The sequence below is a fragment of the Calonectris borealis genome, chromosome 17 (assembly GCF_964195595.1).
Source record: "Calonectris borealis chromosome 17, bCalBor7.hap1.2, whole genome shotgun sequence".
Taxonomy (NCBI): domain Eukaryota; kingdom Metazoa; phylum Chordata; class Aves; order Procellariiformes; family Procellariidae; genus Calonectris; species Calonectris borealis.
In genome coordinates, this window is record NC_134328.1 from 17,858,377 (window position 1) to 17,882,783 (window position 24,407).

The 24,407-nt window shown below is 69.8% G+C and overlaps 2 protein-coding genes across 3 annotated transcripts in view; both read left to right on the forward strand.

Annotated features, from left to right (window-relative positions):
* Positions 1 to 2,353: 2,353 nt before the first annotated feature.
* Positions 2,354 to 7,030, forward strand: MMP9 (matrix metallopeptidase 9). Its single transcript, XM_075166998.1, has 13 exons — positions 2,354 to 2,559; positions 2,781 to 3,019; positions 3,397 to 3,545; positions 3,817 to 3,945; positions 4,028 to 4,201; positions 4,278 to 4,451; positions 4,577 to 4,750; positions 4,864 to 5,019; positions 5,109 to 5,340; positions 5,489 to 5,628; positions 5,746 to 5,896; positions 6,002 to 6,105; positions 6,419 to 7,030. The coding sequence occupies exons 1-13, from the start codon at positions 2,416 to 2,418 to the stop codon at positions 6,526 to 6,528; spliced, it is 2,076 nt and encodes a 691-aa protein (XP_075023099.1). The 5' UTR covers positions 2,354 to 2,415; the 3' UTR covers positions 6,529 to 7,030.
* A 1,044-nt stretch (positions 7,031 to 8,074) lies between these two features.
* The window catches only part of SLC12A5 (solute carrier family 12 member 5), a 33,664-nt gene continuing 17,331 nt past the window's right edge, over positions 8,075 to 24,407 (forward strand). For both annotated transcript variants that reach the window (XM_075166999.1, XM_075167000.1), the window contains exons 1-5: positions 8,075 to 8,183; positions 22,629 to 22,723; positions 22,851 to 22,982; positions 23,197 to 23,343; positions 23,962 to 24,016. In XM_075166999.1, coding sequence (XP_075023100.1) covers positions 8,075 to 8,183; positions 22,629 to 22,723; positions 22,851 to 22,982; positions 23,197 to 23,343; positions 23,962 to 24,016 — 538 coding nt within the window. The remainder of the gene's footprint in view (positions 8,184 to 22,628; positions 22,724 to 22,850; positions 22,983 to 23,196; positions 23,344 to 23,961; positions 24,017 to 24,407) is intronic.

Below are 24,407 nucleotides of genomic sequence, written 5' to 3' on the forward strand. Positions count from 1 at the left end.
CCCGCCAGGACCCTGGCCACCCAGCTCAAGGATGCTCAGGGCCGTTGGCCACAGACCCGCCGGTGCACCCCGGAGCCGGCCAGGGCCAGGCAAGCGTGGGCTTGCCAGGACGGGCTGCAGAGCGTGCAGGGCCCTGGCTCTCGGCTCCTCCTGCCATCGCTCTCCTCTGAGCCCTGCCCCATTCAGCATTGCTCTGCTCTGCTCGGCCATGGCTCTGCCCTCAGGGGTGCTGCAGGCAGTGCGGTGCGGGCGGTGCCGTGGCAGTGTGCCCAGGCTGTGGGAGCTGTGACTCCTGCATGTGGTGGAAACAAGGGATGGGAATAGCATGGGAAAGGCCCAGGGATTTGCCACAGCGCTGAGGAGGCCAGAGCCAGATCTGGCCTCCCTGGCTGCGACCCGGAGGCAGTGTCAGACATCCTCTTACCCGGGCATCCCAGGGGTGCATCCTCCCAGCGGTGCTTTTGCATCCAGCTCTAGCACTGGCTCCATGTGCTGTGGGCTAAGGTCCTGGCAGCCTAGAGAAAGGAGGACATGGAGCAGTGCCTGCTCCCTGCGCCCCCCAGGAGCCGTCAGCTGCAGCAGGGCCCTTGGGGCGCCTTGGCAGAGCCCGGTCCTCACCCCCGCAGCTGGCCAGGTGGCGAGCGCGGGAAGCCACTGCCTCCTGCCTTGCAAAGAGCTGTGCCATGCACAGGGTTGAGGGGCGGCAGGCTGGACCTCGCAGGGAGGAGAGATGGTGGGGGTAGCCTGGTTGTGGGGGTCCTTGGCCTGCATCCCGCCGGGAGAGGGCTGTGTGCAGGCACCGTGGGCTGGACGTGCTTGTCACACCAGGGTGCAAGACAGTGGCTGCTTGTGGAGCAACTTCCTCTGCCTGGGAACCAGGGCTGCTCTTGCAGGGCTGTGGCAGGGAGTGAGGTAACCCCACAATTTCTCAGTGCCGCTTCCTCCCGGAGGAGCTCACGCTGCCTGTGAGCTCCCCGTGCCCAGCCAACCATGGCCCCGGCACTGTGTTGCACCAGCACCGGGTGCCTGGCACTCAGCAGCTCCCCTGTAGGCGGCTGGGCTCAGAGGGGGGCTGCGGGACCCCGGCTGGGTGGGGAGGGGGTCCGGGGCAGAGCCCACGCCCGGGGTGAGCCCCTCAGTGAGTCCAACTGCCCCTCCCTCGGGCGTCGGGGCTCCTCTGCAAGGGCACAGGGGAGCGCAGCCCCTCTCCTCTCACCATCCCCCAACCTTGCTGGATTCCAGCGTAACTCAGCCAGAGCCCGGGGTGATGCAGAGCCTGGGGTGGCTGCCGGGGCGCAGCCCGGGCTTAGAAAAGCTGGGAAAGGGGGACCCATTCTGGGACCTGTGTCTCGGGCAGCGTCACTGGGCTGCACTGGCCCTCCTGCCTCCCCTGGCTGACGCTGCGCCTTTCTCTCCACTCTGCCACCTCTTTTCCTCTCGCTCCTTGTCCCTGTTTGCTTTCCCCTTCACCACTCCAGTTCCCACAAGCGTCGGCACTTTGGGAGAAGCAGGAAAATACCATCCATGGCGAGGTTTCTGCTGCGCCGGGTGGGAACCTGAGTCAGCAGCGCCCTGCAGAGCAGCCGGCAGTGAGGATGCACCCCCATGTCCCATGGGCCCCACCGGAGTGTCCCCAGGCACAGAGCCGCTCCTGGGCAGGCACTGCCAGGGCTCTGCCGGGCGGCTGCCGGCAAATGGGCTTAGTGGCACCCATGGGGTGATGAGACACAAGGACCTCCTATGCCAGGAACGCTCTGCCCCACTGGGGTGACACAGCCGCAGTGGGGGACGTGGGGATGGACACTGCGTCCTGGCCAGGGTCTGAGCTCTGGTGTCTGGCTCCCAGGCAGGCGGGCTGCAGGCGCCGGGGCTCTGGGCAGGGGCTCTCCTGCTGGCTCTGTCCGCGCCCACCCAGGCCCCTGCTGGTCTGGCTCTGGTGGAATCGGCCCTCGGCTGGCTGAGCTCAGGACCACAAGGTCCCGAGCGCCCAGCTGGCCCCCTGGTCTCCGCGACCCCCTGCTATCCCCACTGCCACCATGGCCTTGGGGCTGGCAGGTCAATGCCCCTCACTGCCGGCCACCCCGCCGCAGGGCAGCCCCAGGGCAGCCGGGCTGTGCCGTGCCCCGGTGCAGCTGCCTGGCCGCTCTCCCTCGCACCCATCCTCGCGCCTTGCATGGCCGCGGGACCGAGTGTGTTTAGTAAACAAGGTGATGAAACAGTTAAGGCAGGGAACGCAGCCTGAGTGTGCATTTCGTCACCGTGGGAAGGGAGCGTGAGTCGGCGGCTGGGGGGTCTGAGGGTGACTCACTGCCCTCCCCGCTGCATAGCTGCATAAATAGGAGGGGTAGCCCGGCAGCACCCAGAGCAAGCGGCGGGGACCCGGCGCAGCCACAGCCCTCCTGCCACTGCCGCACCATGGCACTCATACTCCTGGTCCCGCTAGCCATGGGGCTGCTGGCCCTCTCCTGCTGTGCGGCCCCTCTCCAGAGCAAGCCACAGGCAGTCGTCACCTTCCCGGGGGAGATGGTCAGCACCCTGTCGGACCTGGAGCTGGCAGAGGTGAGGGGAGTGCGGCCCTATGGCCCCCATCCGGCACCCAGGACCCCAAGGCGCTCCTGGGGTGGCAGTGTGAGGCTGTGGGCCAAGCTCAAGGGCTGCCTGCCTCCATGCGCCCCAGGAGGTGCCTGGGCTGGGGTTGGGCACCATGGGTGTGCGGTGCCCAGGACTACCTGAGCCCCCTCCCGCCTCACTCAGCCCCTCCGGCTGCTGTTCCCCCCCAGAGCTACCTGCTGCGGTTTGGCTATGCCACGGAGGAGGAGCCGAGGACGGGCAGCAAGCACGTGTCCCTGGCCAAGGCGCTGCGCAAGATGCAGAAGCAGCTGGGCCTGGAGGAGACGGGGGAGCTGGATGCTGGCACGCTGGAGGCCATGCGAGCCCCTCGCTGCGGTGTCCCCGACGTGGGCACCTTCCTCACCTTCGAGGGGGATCTCAAGTGGGACCACATGGACCTGACATACCGGTGAGTCTCTGCCCCAGGAGATGGAGCCTCGTGCCCACGGGATGACGGTGGCCTGGGGGATGGAGACGGGTGCGAGAGCCAGGCAGGACAGCAGCCTCAGCTCAGCCCACTGGCCGTGCCTCGGCACTGCCGACACAGCTAGGTCTCAGTGCAGCCAGGGCCAATCCGGCACAGTGGCAGCATCTGCTTCCCGGCACCCGGGAAAGCATCTGAGCCCTGGCCTGAGGTTGGTGGCCAGCTGCTCTGCCTGGCTGTGCCAGTGCTGCTGTCCCCTCCCAGGGCAGGGGCACGTCCCTGCCATGTGCACGGAGCAGGGTCACTCCTGTGGCACGAGCTGGGACCTGGCAGTGCTGACCCCCCTGATTCCCCCTCGGCAGGGTGATGAACTACTCCCCGGACCTGGACCGTGCCGTGATCGATGACGCCTTCAAGCGGGCGTTCAAAGTGTGGAGCGATGTGACCCCCCTCACCTTCACCCAGATATACAGCGGCGAGGCAGATATCATGATCATGTTCGGCAGCCGAGGTGATGTCCCGCAGGCAGGCAGGGAGCCGGGAGCCAGCTCAGCCACGGGGAGAGGGCTGGCAATGTGCCCTGCCCATGGGACCATCACGCCGCGTCTCCCCGGGCTGCGTCCCTGTGTGCCCGGGATCCCTCTGCCCCCGCGCGTGCCAACAGGCACCTGCATGTGCAGGCACACAGGGGGTGTGCAGGACTCATACTGGGGGTCCATGCGTATGCCGGGGGCGTGGGGCTCCTCTGCTGGGGCCAGCTCTGAGGGTGCTTGTCCCCGCAGAGCACGGGGACGGGTACCCTTTTGACGGCAAGGACGGGCTCTTGGCCCATGCCTTTCCCCCGGGCCGGGGGGTCCAGGGCGATGCCCACTTCGATGACGACGAGCTCTGGACACTGGGAACTGGCTTAGGTAAGAGCAGGGCCCGGCGGATCGGGAGGGGCTGACAGTGCCCGCCCCAGCCCCGTTGCTGAGCCGCCCCCCTTTGGAGCAGTGGTGAAGACGCGCCATGGGAATGCCAACGGGGCCGACTGCCACTTCCCCTTCATCTTCGAGGGCCGCTCCTACTCCTGGTGCATCACGGAGGGGCGCACGGATGGGCTCCCCTGGTGTGCCACCACCGCCAGCTACGACCGGGACAAGAAATACGGCTTCTGCCCCAGCGAACGTGAGTAGCTGCGGCTGCAGCCCCTGCCCAGCCCCGCGGGTGCCCGCGGCCATCCTCACCCCTCCTTACCCTGCAGTCCTCTACACCAACGGTGGCAACAGTGACGGGTCCCCCTGCGTCTTCCCCTTTGTCTTTGATGGCACCTCCTATGACACCTGCACCACGGACGGGCGCAGTGATGGCTACCGCTGGTGTGCCACCACCAACAACTTCGACCAGGACAAGAAATACGGCTTCTGCCCCAACCGAGGTGCGAGCGGGGAGGGGGCGTGCAGGGAGGGCACACATGGGGTGGCTGGTGCACAGGGTGGGCGTCTGAAGGGTCTCGGGTCTGTCCTGGGGGCCAGGGCCAGCCCCACTGATGCTGTGCTGCAGACACAGCGGTGATCGGTGGCAACTCCCAGGGAGACCCGTGCGTCTTCCCCTTCACGTTCCTGGGGCAGTCCTACAGTGCCTGCACCAGCCAGGGCCGGCAGGACGGCAAGCTCTGGTGTGCCACCACCAACAACTATGACACCGACAAGAAGTGGGGCTTCTGCCCAGACAGAGGTACCAGCCCCCCCGCCCGCACCCTCTGGCCCCACGCTGTGCTGCTGCGCTGGTGCAGTCCCTGGCTGGCGTGTCCCGTCCTGCCGGGTGCTGAGGCCAGTGCTTTCCCCCAGGTTACAGCATCTTCCTGGTGGCTGCCCATGAGTTTGGGCACTCGCTGGGGCTGGACCACTCCAGCGTGCGTGAGGCCCTGATGTACCCCATGTACAGCTACGTCCAGGACTTCCAGCTGCACCTGGATGATGTCCGGGGCATCCAGTACCTCTATGGTGAGCAGCTGCACCACGGCCAGGCATGCCGGGGGTTCCGTGACGCTGGGCTGGCCCCCAGCCTCACACCCTCCCCTGTATTCACTCAGGTCGTGGTTCTGGCCCCAAGCCCACCGCCCCTGCGCCTGTGCCCACTGAGGAGCCCCAGCCCATGCCCACGGAGGCCGGCAGCACCTCCACCACCGAGGAGGAGGAGGAGGAGGAGACGCCGGAGCCCACAGCTGAGCCCGTTCCTGTGGATCCCAGCTGGGACGCCTGCAAGGAGAACAACTTCGACGCCATCACGGAGATTAATGGGGAGCTGCATTTCTTCAAGGAAGGGTGAGCGGCAGTGCCCAGCACCTCCTGCCCTGGCAAGAACCAGGACGACGAGGGGACATGAGGGGGACATGGGGCTCTGCCGGGAGCATGGGGGGACATGGAGCTGTGCCAGGCCAAGGTTACCAGGATGGCTGACCTTCCCCACCAGGAAATACTGGACCCGCTCGTCCTTCTGGAAGTCAGGCATCCAGGGTGCCTTCTTCATCACAGACACTTGGCCTGGCCTCCCGGCTATCATCGATGCTGCTTTCCAGGATGTGCTCACCAAGAGGGTCTTCTTCTTCGCCGGTGAGCTCTGCACCTGCTGCCTTTGACCCTGGTGCCGCTGGCGTCCGTCACGAGGAGGCCGTTCCTGCCCTGGCACCCTCAGGGCTGGCTGACGCCTGTGCTCTTTCCTGGCTGCAGGTCGGCAGTTCTGGGTGTTTTCTGGCAAGAACGTGCTGGGCCCCCGGGGGATCGAGAAGCTGGGCATCGGGAAGGAAGCCGGCCGCATCTCGGGGGCCCTGCAGCGGGGCCGCGGCAAAGTGCTGCTCTTCAGTGGGGAGAGCTACTGGAGGTGAGCGGGTCCGGACGGCTGCGGCGGCACCTGCCGTCCCCCCCCACGAGGGGCTGGGACGGAGGGCGCCCGGCAGGCCTCAGCATGTCTCTGCTCTCCCTGCAGGCTGGATGTGAAGGTCCAGAGGGTGGACAAGGGCTACCCCCGTGCCACCGACAATGTCTTCACTGGTGTTCCCCTCGACGCACGCAATGTCTTCCTCTACCAAGGTGAGCGGGGACCTGGCGGGTCGTGAGGTGCCGTGCCATCACCCCCAGGCTGCCCCGAGCTTCCTGTGGGCAGGGGCTGCATCATCCCGGTGCTGGGCTCGGGATGCTCACAGGCGTGGGGAACGGCCCTGGGGCAGGGCACGCCATCAGGCCTGGCGGGTCCCTGCAGTGGGGCTGGCTGGGCCCTGGCGAGGGCCATCTGCTGGGACCAGGTCCCCGCGTGCCCGCACCGCTTGGGTGGCTACTGGGATGGGTCCTGGCATGGCCGCCCTCCCGCTGACCCTCCATTCCCTCCGCCTCCCTCCTCTCCCAGACAAGTACCACTTCTGCCAGGGCAGCTTCTACTGGAGAATGACGCCGCGCTACCAGGTGGACCGGGTGGGCTACATCAAGTACGACATCCTGCAGTGCCCCCAGCACTGAGGACCAGACTGGCCGCCCGGTTCCGGCTGGCACACTGCTCCCTGCCTGCCGCTCCCAACCCCCCGGCTCCCATGTCGCAGCCTGACCCCCCAGGGCACCGGGGGCTGCGCAGCCTCGAGGCCATGGGGCAGCCCCCACCAAGGTGGGTGCTTTGCTGTCTCTCTGGCAGGAAGGGGCAGGGAGTCCTGGGGTCACCCCTCGGGAACTGCCCAGCCCAGGAAGCCCCATCTGGGAAGCAGGACTCTCGCCGCAGCTGGCACCGTGCCGCCCCTGCCAGTGCCGGCTCTGCCGTGCAGAGGCGTTTGCCTGGTGCAAACCGCACACGGATTTGTAACGACTTTGTCTTTTTCCTGAGCCAGCCGTGCCGGGTCAGGCCAGGCTCCGCTGGGAGGTGGCGCCCAGGAATTCAGCCGGGGCAGGGACGCGGGACTCTGCCTGGCTCCTGCCTGCTGCCCGCTCTGTCAACCTCCATCTGCCCATTTTTAATAAAGACAATCCTTCAGACACAGCCTCCGAGTGCTCCGTCAGCTGGCCAGGGCCATGGCGCGGTGAACCCCCAAGGTGTGGGGTGCCGGCGTGGATGGGGAAAGGGGCACTGGGAGGGGGGGGCTGCAGCCAAGCCCCCCTTCTGCTGAGGGCTCTGGGATCCCTAAGGGACACTGGGTCCCACTGGTGACGACATCCCTTGGTCCCAACATCCCCTGCCACCAAGCCCCACGCCACGTGCAGACTCCGGGCCCCTCCACCCTCCGACCCCCTCCTGCCCCCCGGTCCCCGCAGGCCCTGGCTCCCCCGCACCCCGCCAGCCCCCAGCCCTCCCCTATGTTCCAGCTCTCCACTGGCAGTGAGGGACAGGCATTTGTCACAGGCTGGAACACGGCGTGAGGCCGGGCCCCCCGTGCAGCCCGGAGCCCCGCTGCGGCCTGGCTCCCGCAGAGCCGCCCTGCCCCGGCCCGTCCCAGCGCGGCCCGCGGAGCCCAGCGGCGGGGCCGGGGCCGTGACCGGGCGCTGCCCGGGGCCGTGGCAGGGTGGGGCGGCCGCAGCCCCGGCGCTATAGTTAGCTGTAATTAGTGGCCGCGGCTCCGCGCGGGGGGGGAGGGCAGAGCGCGGCCCCGACCCGACCTGTCCCGCCGGGGTCCGGTACCAGCACCCCCCGTGCGGCGGCGGCTGCGGGGCGGTGCGGGGCCGGACGGGGCGGGGCGGAGCGGAAAGACCCCGCGGTCCGCCCCGTCGAGCCGAGCCGAACCGAGTTTAGGGGAGCCGAGCCGAGCCGTGCCGAGCCGAGCCGAACCGAGCCGTGCCGAACCGAGCCAAGCCGTGCCGAACCGAGCCGAGCCGAGTCGAGCCGAGCCGAGCTTTGCCAAGCCGAACCGAGCCGGGCCGAGCCGTGCCAGCCGAACCGAGCCGATCCGAGCCGTGCCAGCCCTGCAGCCGCGGGGGTGGCGCGGCGGGCGGTGCCGCGGGCACTAGGACCCCGGTCAGCGCCCGGCGGGGCCGCGCTCGGCGGCCGCCGGGGCCCGGAGCCACTTGTGGAGGCGGCGGGGCCATGAGCCGGCGGTTCACCGTCACCGCGCTGCCCCGCCACGGCCCCGCGGCCGACCGCGGACCCGACCGCAGCGCGGGGGGCGGCTGCCTGCCCGGCCGCGACGGCAGAGGTGAGCGCCCGGGCACGGCCGGCGGGGCGGGCGCCGGGGGGCTCCGTGGGGCAGGGTCCGTGGGGCAGGGTCGTGGGAGGCTCCGCGGGACAAGGTCCCGCGGGGCAGGGCCCGTGGGGAGGGGTCTGTGGGGCAGAGCCGGCAGGGCAGAACCGGTGGAGCAGGATCCGTGGGCAGGGCAGGGTCCGTGGGGCAGGATTCCCAGGGCAGGGTCCGTGGGGAGGGTCCGTGGGGCAGGGCAGGGAAGGGCAAGGCAGGGCCGTCGGGCCACCGTGGAGGGTTGCAGAGTCGCCCCAGGCCGGCAGTCAGTCAGCCGGGCCCCTCGGAGGCGGCGGGGACTCACGGAGCGGGGCTGGTGCAGGGCTGCATGGCTCAGGGGATGGGGGGTGCGGAGTGGGGAGCGAGGCTCTGCCGCCCGAGCAGGACCCCTGGTGCCCGGGCTCTCCCCCGGGGCTGCACCTGCTCCCCTGGGAGCTCCCCTGCCCCGTCCCTGTCCAGGGGATCTGTCGGAGCAAAGCCCCGCTGCTGCAGGACCGGCAGCGGGACAGGACCACAGCTGGCACGTAGGGGGACGGCTGTGGGGGGTGAGGCCGCACGCTGCTTCTCAGGGAGCCGTGGAGAAGGGTGGGCTGCGGGGCTGTGGCTGGGCCAGTGCGAGGGCATGGGGAGGGCAGTCTGCGACTAGCCCTTGATGGCAGTGGCCCACCAGGCTGCAGTGGGCGCGGGCACTGGGGCCAGCAGGCTGTCGCCTCGCAGTGCCCGGGGGACGTAGCGGCGGGGCTGCACCGTCACCGGAGCCATATCGATCCCAGAAACCTGGCCGACGGCAGCACCGCGCTGCGCAGAGCTGTGACCTTGCGCCCTCGGCAAAGGGCGCTGGTGGGAGGCGGCAAGCAGGCGGAAGGGTGCTGCGATGCCAGGCAAGGCTGTGCCCCTGTGAGTGGGCTCCGGCCTCTGGGGCCCCCTGCCCAGAACCCCGGCCGTGGCGGGGCAGTGCAGGGCCGGACCCAGTGGTGGGTGGGTGCAGGGCCACTTGTCACCCCACGGCATCCCGGGGCAGCTGGGCCTGGCCCACAGGTTGTGCCGGGGGCAGAGCAGCCGGTGCTGAGCCGGAGCTGTGGCTGGAGCCCGCAGCCCTCCAGGAATGGCTTAGCGGCTTGGCAGCTGATCTACTCGCAGGGGGCCGGGCACGCCCGGCGAGGAGCAGGCCTGGCCATGGGAGAGCTGGGGTGGGCATGTTGCAGGGGCCGCGGCAGGGGAGGCGCAGGGATGGCGTCGCTCCCCGGCTGAGCTGTGACCTTGCGCCCTTGCAGAGGACAGCCAGTGGCCCGGCCCTGCCGGCAGGCGCTCCAGGACCGACCCTGCACCGTGGGTTGGCCGCGACCATGGCAGGGTGCGTGCTGAGGGGTTGGGGCAGTGTACCAGAGAGCCCCTGGGCTGCCCCGATTCACGCCCCGCATTGCTCCGTGGCTCCGTGGCTGTGGATGGGAGGAGGTGCTGCGGGGCTGGGCGCCTGTGGGGCTGGCGTGGGACTGCGGACAGCAGAGCTGCCTGCGCGGCCCCAGGAGGGACCGGGTCCCAGGCAGGTGCTCGGTGCTGCCTGGCCCTTCCCAGCGTCAAGCGCGGGGCTGGCAGCAGCGCTGGGATGACAGAGGCCCGGGGACCTGAGACTCCCCGGGGTCTCGGGGACGGAGCCGGCCGTGCTGCCCTGTGCCGGAGTGGCAGGAGGACCCTCTGGCCCGGCACAGACCCCGGTGCTACGGAACCATCCGGGCCTCGCGGGGCCGCGCTCCCTGCGCCGTGCCGGGTCCACCTTGCTGCCGTCCCTCCCGGCCGGCTATGCCCGTGGGCGGCCCCACGCGGCCCCACGCGGCCGGCGCTGCGGGTGGCGCTGGGGAGGGGTTTCAGCCCCGTGCGGACCCCGCGCAGGGGCGGCGCGGGCTCCGGGGCCTGGCGCAGGTTACTGCTGCAGCACGGCCGGAGCCGGGGCTAGGCCCGAGGGATCGGGACGGATCGGCTGCCGCCGGCGCGGGGTCTGTGCGGGGCCCGCGGGTGCCGGCGGGGGTGGCCGGGGCTGCGCGAGGCCTCGCCGCCGCCAGGGGGCGCTGCGGGACGGGACGGGGCGGCCGCCGACGAGGGGGTGTGCCCGGCCCCGCCCGGCCCCGCCCCGCCCCGCCCCGCCCCGCCGCCGTCCGCGGGACCCGTCACCCGCGGCGCGGAGGGCTGGCCTTTCCGCGGGGCTGGGTATCGGGTGGGCCCCCCGGGGAGCTGGCCGTGGGGCGGCTGCCCTGGCTCGGGGGGGCACCGGAGCATCCCTGGAGCGGAGCTCCCCCGTATCCCGAGGCAGCCGGGCTCGGTGGCAGTCGCCATGGCAACCAACTGGTTAAGGAGCCTCTCTCGTTGCCATGGAAACCGGGCCCGGTGTCATCCCTGCCGGCGGCTTCTGATGCTGGAGGGGGGGGTTCAGCCGCTCTCGCAGACCCACCGGGGGAGGGCGGGGCCGTGGGGCCGCAGGTCGTGGGGCCGTGGGCCGTGCTGTGTGGGGCAGCAGCCGTGCTGGGGCCGACCCGGGCGGGGGTGGGCACCCGGGGGAGGTGGGCTTGGGCGGCGGTGGGGGCCCCACTAGCCTTGGCTGCGTCCTGGCTGCGCGGCTGCTGCCCGCAGGGACATCCCACTGCGGGGCTGCTGCCCTGGGGGGGCCGGGGTGCAAGGGTGGGGCAGGGCCCCCTGCGGGGTGCCAGGGCAGGGCCCCCCCAGCCCCCGCTCGAGGCACCAGGTGCCGGGCGCAGAGGGGTGCATGCAAGGGGCAGGCTCTGCAGGGGCTGTGTGGGTGGGGGGCCCAACCTCCTCTGCCCACCACCCCGCACTGCCTAAGCCCTCCGGCTGCCCCAGCCCCTTGGCTCCCCCAGCCCAGAGCCACGCAATGCATGTTCGTGGGAGACTGGGTGCTCTTGGGAGGTGTCCTCAAAAGCGCCAAGGGGCTATGCCATGGAGGGGCCACATAGCATGGGGGATGTGGGACTGCTCCTTGGGGGGCTGGCGTAGACCAAGCCCCAGCTGCTGCCTGCAGCACCTTCCCAAGGCCTCTCTGTGCCACCGAACCCACCATGGGGTGCTCCAGCAGGGTGCCAGGGGCTGGGGGTGCTTGCACAGGCTGTGAGGCTGGGCAGGGGGTACCGTGTGGGACACAGGACACCACAGTGCCTCCGTCAGCTATGCTCCTGCACCCGACCCTTTTGGGAGTAGCCAGTGATGGCTCTGCAGCTGCTCCTCGGCCAGCACCGCGCCTTCTGGCCCTTGCTCAGCTGCACCAGCCCGGCGTCCCTGGGGCGCTGCAGCCAGTGCAGGGCTCTTGGGGGGGGCTCCTCAGCTGCACTGCCTGGGAGTGGGACCCGACGGGAGGAGGTCACTTCCACAGCTGATCCCTGTGCCGGGCTGCCCGGCCGCCCGCTGCCACGGCCCCGCTGCCAGCAAGACATCTGGGCAGGGCAGCCAGGGACGCCGCGCCAACTGCGCATGGTTCTTGTGATGCAGGAGCTCACGTCCTCCTGCACTGCCCCACATCCTCCTGCCCTGCCCCACTGCCACACTTCTGCTCTTGGCCTTGGGCAGCTGCATGGGCTCCTGGTTCCCTGTGGCTCCGCTCCCAGCCCCACGGGACACCGTCTCTCCCTCCACGTCCTGTCCTGCCGCTGGAGCTGGTGGCAGGTCCCAGCTGGCACCTGTGTCACCTCCAGGTTCTGTTTTAGCCCTGGTGCTGGTGGTAGGGCCCTGACCTCTCTGGACGGGGACGAGCAAGAACCCTTCATCCCGCTGAGGTGCTGCAGGACGTGTCCCCAGGCTCATGGGGCCGGCAGGACAGAGCGGTGCAGGGCATACCGTGATGCAAGTCCTCCACGGGGGAGGCACGGCTGAGTGCATGGGTGCATCGCTGCCCTCCACACCCCACTGCACCTGCAGGCTCCCCCCACACCCCTCTATCCTCTTGTGGTCTCTCCTGCCCCAGCTCTTCTTTCTCTGGGGGGCTGCTTGGCCTCATGCCCTTTAGCCCCCGGCACTGCAAGGAGCACCCTGCCGAGCCAGAATCATGGGGTCTCCCATTCAGTCAGGGTGTGGGTTGGGCAGGCTGCTGATGGTGCCCAGGGATTGCTGCAGGCGGTGCAGTGTGCCCACTGGCATATCTGCAGCATGGCCGCCCTCGCTTCCCAGGTGGGCTGCTGCCAGACTGGCCACTTGGTGCCCTCAGGAGGTTTCCCAGCGCCTCCAGCACGTGTCTTGCTCCTGGGAGGTTTGACCAGTGCCGGTGACAGGACAGGCAAGGGCTGTGCGGCCAACTGCTGGGACACCTGTCCTGGGAAGGGCTGTGGGGACAGTTCCCCTCACCTGGGCTCTGCGTGACACACTGGGCACAGGGGGGTCAGGGACATGCTTGGGGAGCTCTGCGGGGCTTGCAGTGGCACAGGGCGGTTTGCAGGGGTGCTCTGTGTTCCGGACCAGCTTTGGCTCTTGAGGATCTTGCACAGCTCAGCAATCTCCATCCTGCGAGGGGGTGCAGAGGTGTCCTGGGGGGTAGTCCAGCTGTGCTGTGCCAACCCCTTGGCCTGGCAGAAGAGGTATGCAGCTCTCCCTCGTTCCTAAGCAGCCTCTTGCAGTTAAGTGGGGCACTGATGCCATGCGTGGCCCCATGCCAGGATCCTGCCTGCACCGGGGCTTGGGGGCCACTTGCAGCTGATCCCTCCCCATGCCCAGGGAAAGCCATCTGCCTCCCTCCATCCCCAGCTCCTCTGCCCATGCCCTCGCGCTGCCTGCAGCCCTGGTGCTAGACCCCTTTCCTGGCACCCTGGGTGCTGCAGGGTGCTGGAAAAGGGGTCCAGCACTGGGACTGCAGGCAGCGCAAGGAAATGGGTGCTGCTCAGGCCACACCAAGCCTCTCTGCTCCCAGTGCACTGGGGCCATGTAGCCCAGCCCCAGGGCATCATACTCATGGGCCAGGGTTAGGTCAGTGCTGAGCCCCCTGGTTTGCCTCTGCCCCGGGGACACCCTCAATGTGCCCCCCCATGCTGGTGGGACCTTGTGCATGGGCTGAGCAAATGCAGTCAATAGCGTAGCCCCCCCTGTGCGGCCGGCAAATCCCAGCCCCTGAAATGGAGCCATAATCCAGGGATTAGGGGATTAGTGGTCTTTCACGTGCTCCCTCCCCCCATCTGTTTTAGCAGGAAAATCCCTCTTGTGCCGAGCCCACGCGCTGCGGCCTCCCGCGCAAAACCACCCTCTTGGCACTCGCCGTGGCTGGCTGGCCCCCACGCAGCCCCCGGCCCGCTGCCCCTCTGCCCAGCCACGGCCTCCGCGCATGGGTGGGCTCTGCAAACCCCCCAGAACCCCCAGGAGAGCGGCTCTGCCCGCTGCGTCCTGCCTGCAGCCCTGGCTGTGCAGGCAGCGCGCGGGGGCCAGTCCCGTCCCTTGGGAGCGGGCCAGCCCCTCGCTCCAGCGCTGGCTCCCGCTCAAGGCCGAGGGACGCGGGGGCGAGGGGGCGGCGCTGGTGCCGCTGGGCAGGGGTAGCCCCACGCTGCGGCCGGCGCGCAGGGTCCTGGGCAGGGAGCGGGGGTGGAGGCCGCGCGAGGAGGCGTGGCAGCGCTCTGCCCGCGCTGGGGCAGCCCCTGGGCTGCCCACCCTCCCTGCGGCTTGTCCTGCACCGTTTGCCGCGGAGCTGGGGCTGTGCCGGTGTGGCTCCCGAGGACGCCGGGCCCGGGGTCCTGGCTGCAGCACGCAGGGCAGGGGCTGGGACTGCTGGCGGGGCCGGTGCGAGGGGTCCGAGCCCTCCCGCCCCGCAAGGTGAGGGCCGGGGAGCCTCCGCGCTGCAGAGCAGCTGGCCCCGTACCAGGAGAAAGTAAACAATTAATTACAGCCGTCAAGAAGTAACTAACGCCAGCGGGCTGTCATGATCTCAGCCCGCTCCGGAGGAGATGCCGGGAGCTGCAGCCAGCTCCGGCTCTGGGATGCTCCCGGATTAAGTGGGTGAGAGAAAGGGGGGCTGCGAGCGGTCCTGCGGGGACAGTGCGGGGTCCTGCCAGCAGCCCCCAGCCCGAAGGCGGTCCTGAGCCCCGCGGCCCCACCGGGGGACGGGCTGCGAGGGCCGGGGGCTCCGCAGGAGGCAGCAGGGCCCGGGGGGATCGGCCCCTTCGCAGCCCTTCTCCAGGGTCCGCCCCGGACCCCCGCTGCGGGTCTGAGGCGGGGCTGTGCCGGGGTGTTCCTGGGCACAGTGTGACCCCGGCCCCCCTGGAGACCCGGGGGGGTCAGGCCAAGCCCGCTCCCGCCTTCAGGCAGCGTTCCCCGCTCTGCAGGGCTGCTGCAGCCCGGCTGGGCAGGGCGGGGTCGGCAGCCTCTGCCGGACCCTTGGCCCCGTTTCTGGCTGGTCTGGCCATCCCCCTCCTCCCCAGGCTGCCCTTGGATGATGGTGGCTGCAGGCCGGTCCTGTTGCTGGGGGGGGTGGTCTTCGACCCCGGCCGGGGCCTGCAGCGAGGTCCTCAGCGTGGCTGGCACTGCCCCACCCGGGGGCTGCCCGCCGCTGGCCTCGCTGCAGGCAGGGGACGGGGCTGCGCGGACAGGGGGTTGCCCTGACCCCAGGCTTCAGCGTCCCTTGGGGATGCGTCGGCCCCGCAGGCGCAGGGTCTGCCCCACTGCCCATCCCGAGCCGGGTGCCCGGTCCCGGGACTGCGCCGGGGGCCGGTGCGGGGTGCGGGGCCGTCCCGCCCGCGCCAGCCGGGGCCCGCAGCGCTGCCGTGCCCTAGTTCCTCCCCCCGCCCGGCTCAGCCGGGAGGCGGCGTGCGCCTCCGCTCCGCGCCCTCCCCCGCCTCGCCCCTGCCTGCCGCTGCTCCCCTCCCCACAGCGGCGGGGGCAATGCCTCCTGCATACGTGATGAAGTGAGCGGCCGGGCTGGGCTCCGCCAGCAGCAGCGAGCCGTGAGCCCGGGCGCCTCCGCACTGCAGCCCCCTCCCACCGGCGGCGGCGGGGGGCGGCGCGGGGACGCGGCTGGCTGCGGAGCGCGGCGCTCGCAGCTCCCGGGCAGCAGCGTGCGGCCGCGGGCAGCCGGCGCCATGCTGAACAACCTGGCCGACTGCGAGGACGGCGACGGCGGCGCCAGCCAAGGTGAGGGACCGGCACCGGGGGGCCGGGGGTCGGGGGAGCCCGCAGTGGCCGCCCCTGCCGGGCTGGGAGCCGGGGCTCGGCGCCAAGCGGGTGGCGGAGGCGGCGCGGAGCAGGGGGCCGCGAAGGCTGCGGGTGCCGCGGACGCCGGACCTCGCCGCGGGGCAGGCGGGCAACACCGGCACCGGCCGCGACGGCGGCTCTTGGTCCGCGGGGCTGCGGCGGCGGTGCGGGCGGTGCGGGGCTGCTCCCGCTCCCACTGCCGGCCCCTCCGCGCAGCCCCGGCCCCGCTCCTGCCGCTGCGGCAGCCCTGGGAAACGGCGGCGCGGCTGGAGCAGCGGCCGCGGCGGAGCCGAGCAGTGCCCGGGGCTTGCCGGGGAGCCTCCTCCCGGGCGGGGGCTGCGGGCTACAGGCTGCGCTCCGGGCGATCCCGCCGGGTGCCGGCCCCTGCCCTCTCCGGGGCAGCCCCCGGCGGCCGCTGCACCGGCACGCTCCCGCCCGCCCGGAACCCCCGCAGGGGTCCCCGCGCCCGGCTGCCGTCCCCCCTACCCCGGCTACCTCTTGCCCATCCCTCCCTACCGCCTCCCCCCTCCGACTGCCGCCCACCCATCCCTGGCTACCTCCCCTTCCCTCCCTACCGCCTCCCCCATCGCCGCTGCCGCCCCCCCAGCCCGCCCTAATTCCGCCCCCCATCTCCGGCTGCCGCCCCCCCAGCCCTCCCCTCCGCCTCCCTCATTCCCGCTGCCGCCCCCCTCCCTCCCCGCTGCCGCCCCCCCGCATCCGCCGCCCCCCGGGCCGTGGGGGCTCTGCCCGCCCCGCGCCGCCGCCACCGCTGTCCGTGGTGCTGAAGCGGTCGCCGGGCCCTGCGCCGGGTCTGGCAGGAGCCGCTCGGCCCGGGGCCGCTGCGGTCTGCAGTGCCGAGCTGTGCCGAGCTGTACCGTGCCAAGCCAAGCCAAGCTGTGCCGTGCCGACCCAAGCCAAGCCGAGCTGGTCCGCTCGGTCTAGTCCGTGTCGTGCCCTGCCAGTCCGGCCCAAGCTGTGCCATTCCCTGCCAACCTGTGCCATGCCGGGCATGCTGCACCCCCAGCGCAGTGCAGGCGGGCAGGGCCGCTGCGGGCGAGGGGATGGGGCTGCAGCCCTACGGGCAGTGGGGCCGCCAGGCCCTGGCAGCGGCCACGCGACTGCTGGCACTTTGGCCTGAGCTCTCCCCGGGGCACCCGCCAACAGTCAAGCTGCTGTGGAGGGTCCTCGGGCCCCTGTGGGGCCATGTCCAGCCCCAGGTGGCTGGGCCAGTGCAGCACCCTCTCCTGCAGGTGTTTCTGTCAGCTACAGGGATGGGTCGGAGCCAGGGAAATGCAGCGATGAGCCCAAGGGGACCTGCAGTGCCTCTCTGACTCCCCGCAGCCCCCCACCAGCTTCCCTCACCAGGTCCCCTTGCAGGGTCTGCTGAAAGCCCCAGCCAGGAGGGAACAGCCGGCTCTGGCAGTTGCTGCAGAAGTCCCTGGCTGCCTGCAGTGAGGCTCTGGGCACAGCCACAACGTGGCTTTTGGTGTTCGCTCTGCTCTGCCGACCTGAGCCTGTTTATTTGCTTGTTTATTCATGGCTCCACTCAAGGTCAGGGCTGGCAGGAGTCTTTTGGGGGCACCTTGCCGGGCTGGGGGGAGCCGCGCTGGCCCCCGGCCGTGCCCTTCCCTGGGCTCTCGCCCTCCCCTTGCCCTCTACAGCAGCAGGATCTATCCCACTCTCTGCGTTTCCATCGCAGCAGTGCCGGCGGTGTGGCGGCAGGCGTTTCTGCCTTGCTGGGGTCTGGTGGGAGGATTGGACACGGTGCCGCTACAGAGGGACCAGGCAGACTGTCCCTGGAGCTGGGCCTGGCAAGATGGTGCCCTGTGGACCGGCGGGCATGGGGCTGAAGGCAGCAGGGGCCCTGGGGGGCTTGGGAAAGCAGGGGAGTGTCTGCGGGGAACGGCATAGCAGGGCCCTCCACACCCATGCCGAGGGCGGCTGCTGCAGGGGAGTGGGGTTGCCCCCCCAGCCGAGGGGTCGCACTGAGGTCCCTGCGTGGGGTCTGTCTGCAGGGACTGTGGACGACCCAGGGGGGGTGTGCCAGAGCTGTTGCATGCCAGTGGGGCCCCCCACGCATCGCGGCTGCTCCAGTGCTGGCCGAGCCCAGTGGAGCTGCTGAAGCCCTGGGTGCCACTTAGGCCGTTTCTGTCGGAAAGGCCGAGCTGCATTCCTACTCAGGTCCCTGCTCTGGACAGCCTGTGAGAGCCTCATGACAAGGGCTGGAAGGGCTCCAAACCTGGCAGCCCCACGAGGGCTGGGCCGGTGGCAGACCTTCTGGGGAGGAGGTGGGGAGTGGGGGAGCAGGCAGGGCTGCTGCCTGCAGTGTCCAGGCTGGCAGCTTGCACCGCTCTGTTTGGGGTGTGGAAATGTCAGACACAGCCCCGCTGCAGGCTGCTGTGCCAGCGCTCCAGCCTGGAGGCACTGAGCTGCCCAAGGAGGGGAGACCTGGGGCCAGGAGCTTTGCTGGAGCTTCTGTCCACGGCCATTTCCAAGGCAGGGCTTGGGCTGTTGGAGAATCTGGGAAGCTGTTTAAACGCAGCCAGCCAAAGCGCCTGTGCTGGAAATCCTGCGCCTGCAGGGCCGGCTGATCAAAGGGAGGATAATCCCGGGTTTAGGAAGGAAGAGGATAGGACTGAAGTAGCAGTTGGTCCAATTTGGGTCAGGCAGTGAAAGAATCCAGCCCAAACGGCCATTCGGTGTGCCTGCTGGCTGGAGGGGCAAAGCGCAGCCCAAGGGCAGGGGGATCATCCCACCCTCCAACCCCCCCATCCCACTGCTGCACTACAGCCGGGAGCCGGCACTGCTGTGCATGCTGCCAGCACAAGCCAGTGCTGCTCCAGCCACTGGTCTCTGCCTCGGTGCGGGCTCCATGGCCTCTCCAAGGGTTACCCTACCCGGAGCAGCTGGCAGATACCCTTGCTCAGGGGAGAAGGAAGCCTGGGTAGGAGCAGAGATGCCAGCTGCCATAAGGGCCCCTTGGCCATCCCCATCTGCCTTAGGCACCCCCAGGCCAGCAGCCCAGGGCCAGGCCAGTGGACGTGCGGCCAAGTCCCCTTGATGGCCAGGGGTGACAGAACAGCACCATGGCCTCTCCAGCCAGCAGCTCCTGCAAAACGGCAGCAGCTGGGGATATCAGCCAGGGCCACGTGCTCACCCATGTGCTTGCTGGGCTGCTGGGGTCACCCTGGGGTGCCCCTTACCGCTGGCTGCGGGCAGAGCCCTGGGGAGCAGGAGGAGGCTGCTTGCCAGCTGGTGCTGTGAAACGCTCTGGCAAAAGTCAAGGTGCCCTGTGCACCTCTGGGGAGCCCTGGGGCGTCCCCGGGTGCCGTGAGCAGCCGCCGCAGTGCTGCTGCCCCTAGGGCTGGCGGGACTGGTACAGAGGAGCGGTACAGGAGGGGCCAGCGGCCAGGCCCATGCAGGGGGTCCCTGAGCTGTCAGCATCCCTGTGCCAGCACCCGGCAGGCCCTGGGGCACTGCAGGAGCACAGACGGAGGCGCAGGGGGAGTGTGGGGCTGCGGCTGCCCCTGCCATGTCCCCGCTCACCCGCTGCTCCTCTTGGATGGCGCCACAGCCCCAGTGCCCAATGTCCCTGGCCAGGGCTCACCATGCGTGGTGGCCACGAGGGAGCCAGCCCTCGCGGTGTGCCGTGGAGGGGACGGGCTGGCCGCGGCCGGGCAGGAACAGGCAGCAGCCCCGGCAGTAGCTCTGGTTAAATTAGTCCATAGGGTTTGGCTTCCTGGGCTCCCCCAGCCAGTGCTTGGTGCCCTGCGCCATGTAAAGCGATTAGGGAGGATTTGGGGTAAGGGACATGATGCTTCCCAACCCAATTTAGGGCTGACTAAAAAGCCATTAGATCACATTGTGGCTATCGCTGCAGCTCGAGCGCTGTCTTGTGGGGCGGGTGAGCTCCCGGGGGTGCAGGGACGGTCCCTCGGCTCTGGGGGCCCCAGGCTGCCGGGGCAGGTGGTGGGATCGGTTTTGGGATGCCCTGGGGAGGCAGGGTCGGCGGTAACCCCTGCCACGAGTGGGACTGCGCAGTGCCCACAGCGGGGCTGCGGGTTCCTGCCAGCAATCCCGCCGTGAGCCCTTCCAGCCGCCGCAGCAAATTAAAAGGCCGATTCATGTTGAGTGATCCCTAGGGAGGGGGGTGGCTGAGCGCCGGGATCGAAGCCTGGCACGGCTCGGCTCTGCTCTGCTCACGCCGCCTCTCCCGTGTTGGGCTGCCTGGCCTCGGCATTGCCCAGCCCCATCCTGTGCTCCTGCCCCAGTGCCACTCATCCCCGGGCTGTGCTGGGGGGCACGGGCAGGCCCAGCAGGCTCTGGGGGTCCTGCATGTCCCCATGGCTGGGAGGTGTCACCCCCTCGGTGCCGCTGGGCAGGGACTGGCCGTGGCAGTGGTGGGTGGGGGACGGGGTGGGCCCTGCCCAGGACGGGCTGCGGTGCCCCTGCCTGCCTCTGCCTGCACAGACCACAAATCCTGTGGCAGCTGCCAGGGAGAGGCTGCACCAGCCCCTCTGCGGCAAAATGGTCTCTGGCAGGAGTGGGGAGCAGATCGTCACCTGGGACCCTGCAGCCCTGGCACTTAACTCCTTCCAGCCTGTGGGGCCAGGGGCGAGGCGGGTGGCTGGGGATCCTCCCGAGCTGTGTCCCAGGGATGCCAGAACTGTGCCGCGTGCATGTCCCTGTGTCCCCACTTCCTGCCAGCCTGGGGCCTCTCCCGGTGCTGGTCCTCCCGGCGGCACCACCAGGTGAGGGGCTCCTGTGCCCTGGGCCAGCCCTGGCAGCCCGGGCGATGCCAGCATGGGGCCACGGTTCCTGCGGTGCTGGAGAGTAGTGGTGCCCCGGGCTGGGGGGTGGAGGGACTGCGAGGCTTCGGTGCTGTTGTGGTGCTGGTGGGTTGGAGCGTGGGCACCCTCGGGTGCTGCCTGTGTCTGTCGTGCGGAGTCGGGCAGTGCCAGTCCTGTGGGGTCGGCACGGGCTGGGGCCGGGGTTCCCGGCCACGCGGTCTGGCGGGTGCTGGTGGGCCGGGGCACAGGTGCCGTGCGGGGCCAGCGTCCGGCCGCCTGTGCTGTTACATAAGAGTGGGAGCCAAGGCAGCCGTGGCTCGCTGTTGCCATGGAAACCAGCACGGTGATGTCGTCGGCTGGGTACCAGGCGGCGAGGCGAGGCCCCCGTGGGCTCCGCTCTCCTGGTGGGGTCCCAGGGCTTTGCCAGACTGCGAGCGCGTTCACCCCTGCCAGGCTGCCCCTGCCCCTGTGCCCCCGTGCCCCCGAGGCGCTGCCTGGCCCCGCTCAGTCCTAGGGGGAAAGGTGGGCTCCGGACACCCCTGGTCCTGCGCCCTCGCGCCCCTGCGCTGGGGAGGGGCCCCACCATTGGCCTGGAGGTTGTCCCCGTTGGCGTGGTGGACGTTTCACATCCGTGTGATCCCTGGAGCTGGTGCGGGTGGGTGGGAGCCGTGGCGAGCGGGTGGGTGCCAGCTCGCACTGCCGCTGTTACCTAACAAGCGCTGGGTGTGGCACTTTAGACCAAACCCGGAGCAAGGAGCACGTTGGGTCCGCACTGAGAACCCCCCGCGCATCCTTTGGTGGGGGACACAGGGCAGGGAACGTGCCGGCGCTGCAGCGCATGGCACTGGGTGTGCGTCCGAGGGGGCTCCAGAGTGAGGCCAGCCGACCTGTGGGCCAGAGTGTCCCGGTGCCGCCGCCACGGCCATTCCTGCACAGGAGGAGCCTGCAGGCTCTACCCTGCAGTTTGGCTGCGCCATCAGGGGCACTGTCGCCCCGCTGCCCCATGCTGGAGGAGCCTGGGAACCAATGGGGTTGGCATCACCTGCGGCACTCTGGGCTTCACCTCCCGGTCAGCCAGGAGCGCCGTGTCTGCCGGGAAAATTGCAGATGGTGAATCACCACTGCACACAGGCAAACTGGCTCCCAGGATCCCGAATACGAGTCAACTGGCAGGAGGCAGGTGGTCTTCAAAGGACCGGGCTGCTCTAAACGTTCACGGGGTCTGTCCTGGGGCTGCTGCGGTGCATGGGTGGCTGCACCACCCTGGTCCACAGGCAGCCCCTGTGCCATCCATGTGTCCCGAGGCGCTCCCTCCACAGTCCCAAGGCCGGCAGAGGGGATGGCTCTTGCCCTGGGCCCGGAGTGCGGAGCAAGTCTGTAACCCTGCCTGTGGAGGCAGCCTGCCTGGCAGTGCTGCTGCCGCTGGCAGTGCAATTGCCCTGGCTGCGGGGCCATGGGTGCATGGGGGGGAGCCCCTCTCCTCCCACCCAGGGCTGGGGACCAGGCCCACTGCCTGGGTTTCCCTGTGCCGCAGGGGCCCTCGCCCACTGAGCCGCTCTGCCCAGCACTGTGTCCTTTGCTTCCCCGGCCCCACACGGCCCCTGCCCCCCTCCCCTCTGGGCCTCCACTCAGGGCTGTGCTGCTCCGGCGGCATCATCCTCGCTGCCGCTCCATTTCCAGCCTGATTTATTTCTGCTGCTCTGCAGCGCGGCTGTTTTCCTTGCTATTAAGCCGACTCCAGGTTTCTTCTGCACGAGGTCGTTAATGCAGTGAGCAGCCACGGGCCCTGTCCCAGCAGCTCTGCGGGCTCTGCGCCGCTGCAGGCGGCTCCGCTGCCCCGGGCAGAGCAGCAGCACCTGCCCTCGGTGGCAGCACTGCTGGACACCTCCCCGCCTTGCGGCACAGCGGTCCAGGCCATGGCCCCTGCTCCTGTGGTGCATGTCAGGGAACAGGACCAGACATCCGGCAGCTCGCCCCGCTCCCAGGCACCGCGCCGGGACCGTCCTCTGCAGTGGTGCGCTGAGCAGCCGGCTGGATCCTGCCCCTGCAGACACAGCACTACAGGCAGCCCCGGCGTGCTCACCAGCAGGTGCCCCGTGCCGTGAGTTATTGCTGCCAGCCGTCCTGCCGGGAGGGTTCCCCCTGGATCCGCCTCACTGCGTGGATGCGCTCCGGCTGGTCCGCGGGTCGGCCTGGCCGGGCAGGGCAGAGCGTGGCTCCTGGGGACAGACGGCCCCCGCCTGTGCATGGCGCAAGACGCGATGCTGGCAGCTGGGATGCAGGGGCTGCCTGTCCTGGGCGTGAGCATGGTGCCCATGGCCCTGGCAGCCCACCCGTGGGAGCTGAGCTGCAGCCGTGAGCCCTCGCAGCGGCAGCCCCGCGGGGCAGATGCTCTCCCAGCACGGGCTGGAGCAGGGGCTGCCTGGCTGACCCAGAGGCATCTCTGCAGGTGATGGCAATCCCAAGGAGAGCAGCCCCTTCATCAACAGCACGGACCTGGAGAAAGGCAAAGAGTATGATGGCAAGAACATGGCCCTCTTTGAGGTATGGCACGCGGGCGGCAGGGCAGAGAGGGGCACTGGGACATGCCAAAGCCCCAGGCCAGGGTCTCCCAGCTGCCGCAGCCGTGCCGAGGGACTGTCCTCATGGCTCGGGGCTCTGCTCTCCGCAGGAGGAGATGGACACCAGCCCCATGGTCTCATCCCTGCTGAGCGGGCTGGCCAACTACACCAACCTGCCACAGGGCAGCCGGGAGCATGAGGAGGCCGAGAACAATGACGGGGGCAAGAAGAAGCCAGTGCAGGTGAGGGACGCAGGAGGGACACAGCCCCTTCTCCTGGCCCCTGCCTGTGCAGTGCTGGGCCACGGGCTGCCCCGGGGACGGCCGGGTCCCTCGGCCCCTGCTGGGGGGGGCGGTTTCACCGGGGGTCCCTGGCTGCGTTGCAGGAGGAGTGGGACCCCTCGCTCCTCTGCCAGCCAGGCCCATGAGCCCTAATGGCTGCCTGCTCCCTTGGCAGGCCCCGCGGATGGGCACCTTCATGGGCGTCTACCTGCCCTGCCTCCAGAACATCTTTGGGGTCATTCTCTTCCTGCGCCTCACCTGGGTGGTGGGGATCGCCGGCATCATGGAGTCCTTCTGCATGGTCTTCCTCTGCTGCTCCTGCGTGAGTGACGGAGCCGGCCGGGCCCCTGCTGGCCTCGCCTGGGGTCTGGGGGTCGCCAGCTGGGCTGACTGGGCTGCAGAGAGGTGCACTAGCTGCCAACCCACCCTGTCCATGCCCCTGCTCCTGCTCCTGCCCCACTTACAGCAAGGAGAAGTTTCCAGCTTCCCAAAGGAATCAGCAGCAGAACAGTGCTCAAATGGCAACCCAGATCATAGCTGCCATGCCAGGGGGATGTGGCGGGGGGTCCCCTGCGCTGGCCCTGCATGCTGCACTGCAGTGAGCCATCCCACCAGGACAGTGGCCCCAGGGCAGAGGCTGGGGGGGCTGAAGACGGGCAGCATCCTGGGCAGCCTGGGTACCCCCCACCCCTCGCAGCGCTGCAAGTCCCTCCAAGGGGCTCAGCCCGCCAGCTGCACTGCCAGCCAGCAACCCCGCCTGCCCATCCATCTATCCATCCGGCTCTTCCACGGGCATCCCAGCCCTGTGTCACTTCTCAGTGTGGCCCCGGGGAACCCCATGTCCTAGCATGGCCCCAGCTACCCCTTCCCGCTCCCCTGTCCCTCTGCCCCAGCGAGGAGGGAGCTCTGCCGGGTGCCAACACTGTGTTTCTTCCCGCAGACAATGCTGACGGCCATATCCATGAGTGCGATCGCCACCAACGGCGTGGTGCCAGGTAGAGCCGAGCCCGTGTCCATGCCAGGGGCGGGGGGAGCTGGCTCCCTGCTGCTTTGGGCGCGTGCAGGGGCTCCTGTGCCCCAGAAGGGCTGGGCTGAGTGTGACAAAGGGCTTTTCCCAGAGAACATCCCCTGAAACCTTCCCGTTCCCTGGGCCATGCCAGCTGAGCTCTGGGCCTGCCCCGCGCTGCGCTTGGGAGGGTGGACGTAGCCGACAGCCGCTCCTTAGCCTTCTGCCACCAGCCTGCGCGGGTTCCCCATGGCCCGGGGGAGCGCGGAGCTGGAGCTGCCACCCGTCCCCAGAGCTGCGAGGTGCAGATGGCAGTGAGAGCCGCCAGCCGCGGCTCCTCCCTCTGCCAGACTGGCGAGGCCGTGGGGGAGCCAGGGAGA

Coding starts and splice junctions, on each gene's coding strand:
- MMP9 (XM_075166998.1), top strand. CDS start 2,416: ATGGCACTCATACTCCTGGTCCCGCTAGCCATGGGGCTGCTGGCCCTC. Junction 3,946..4,027: donor GACACTGGGAACTGGCTTAG/GTAAGAGCAGGG, acceptor CCTTTGGAGCAG/TGGTGAAGACGCGCCATGGG. Junction 5,629..5,745: donor GAGGGTCTTCTTCTTCGCCG/GTGAGCTCTGCA, acceptor TCCTGGCTGCAG/GTCGGCAGTTCTGGGTGTTT.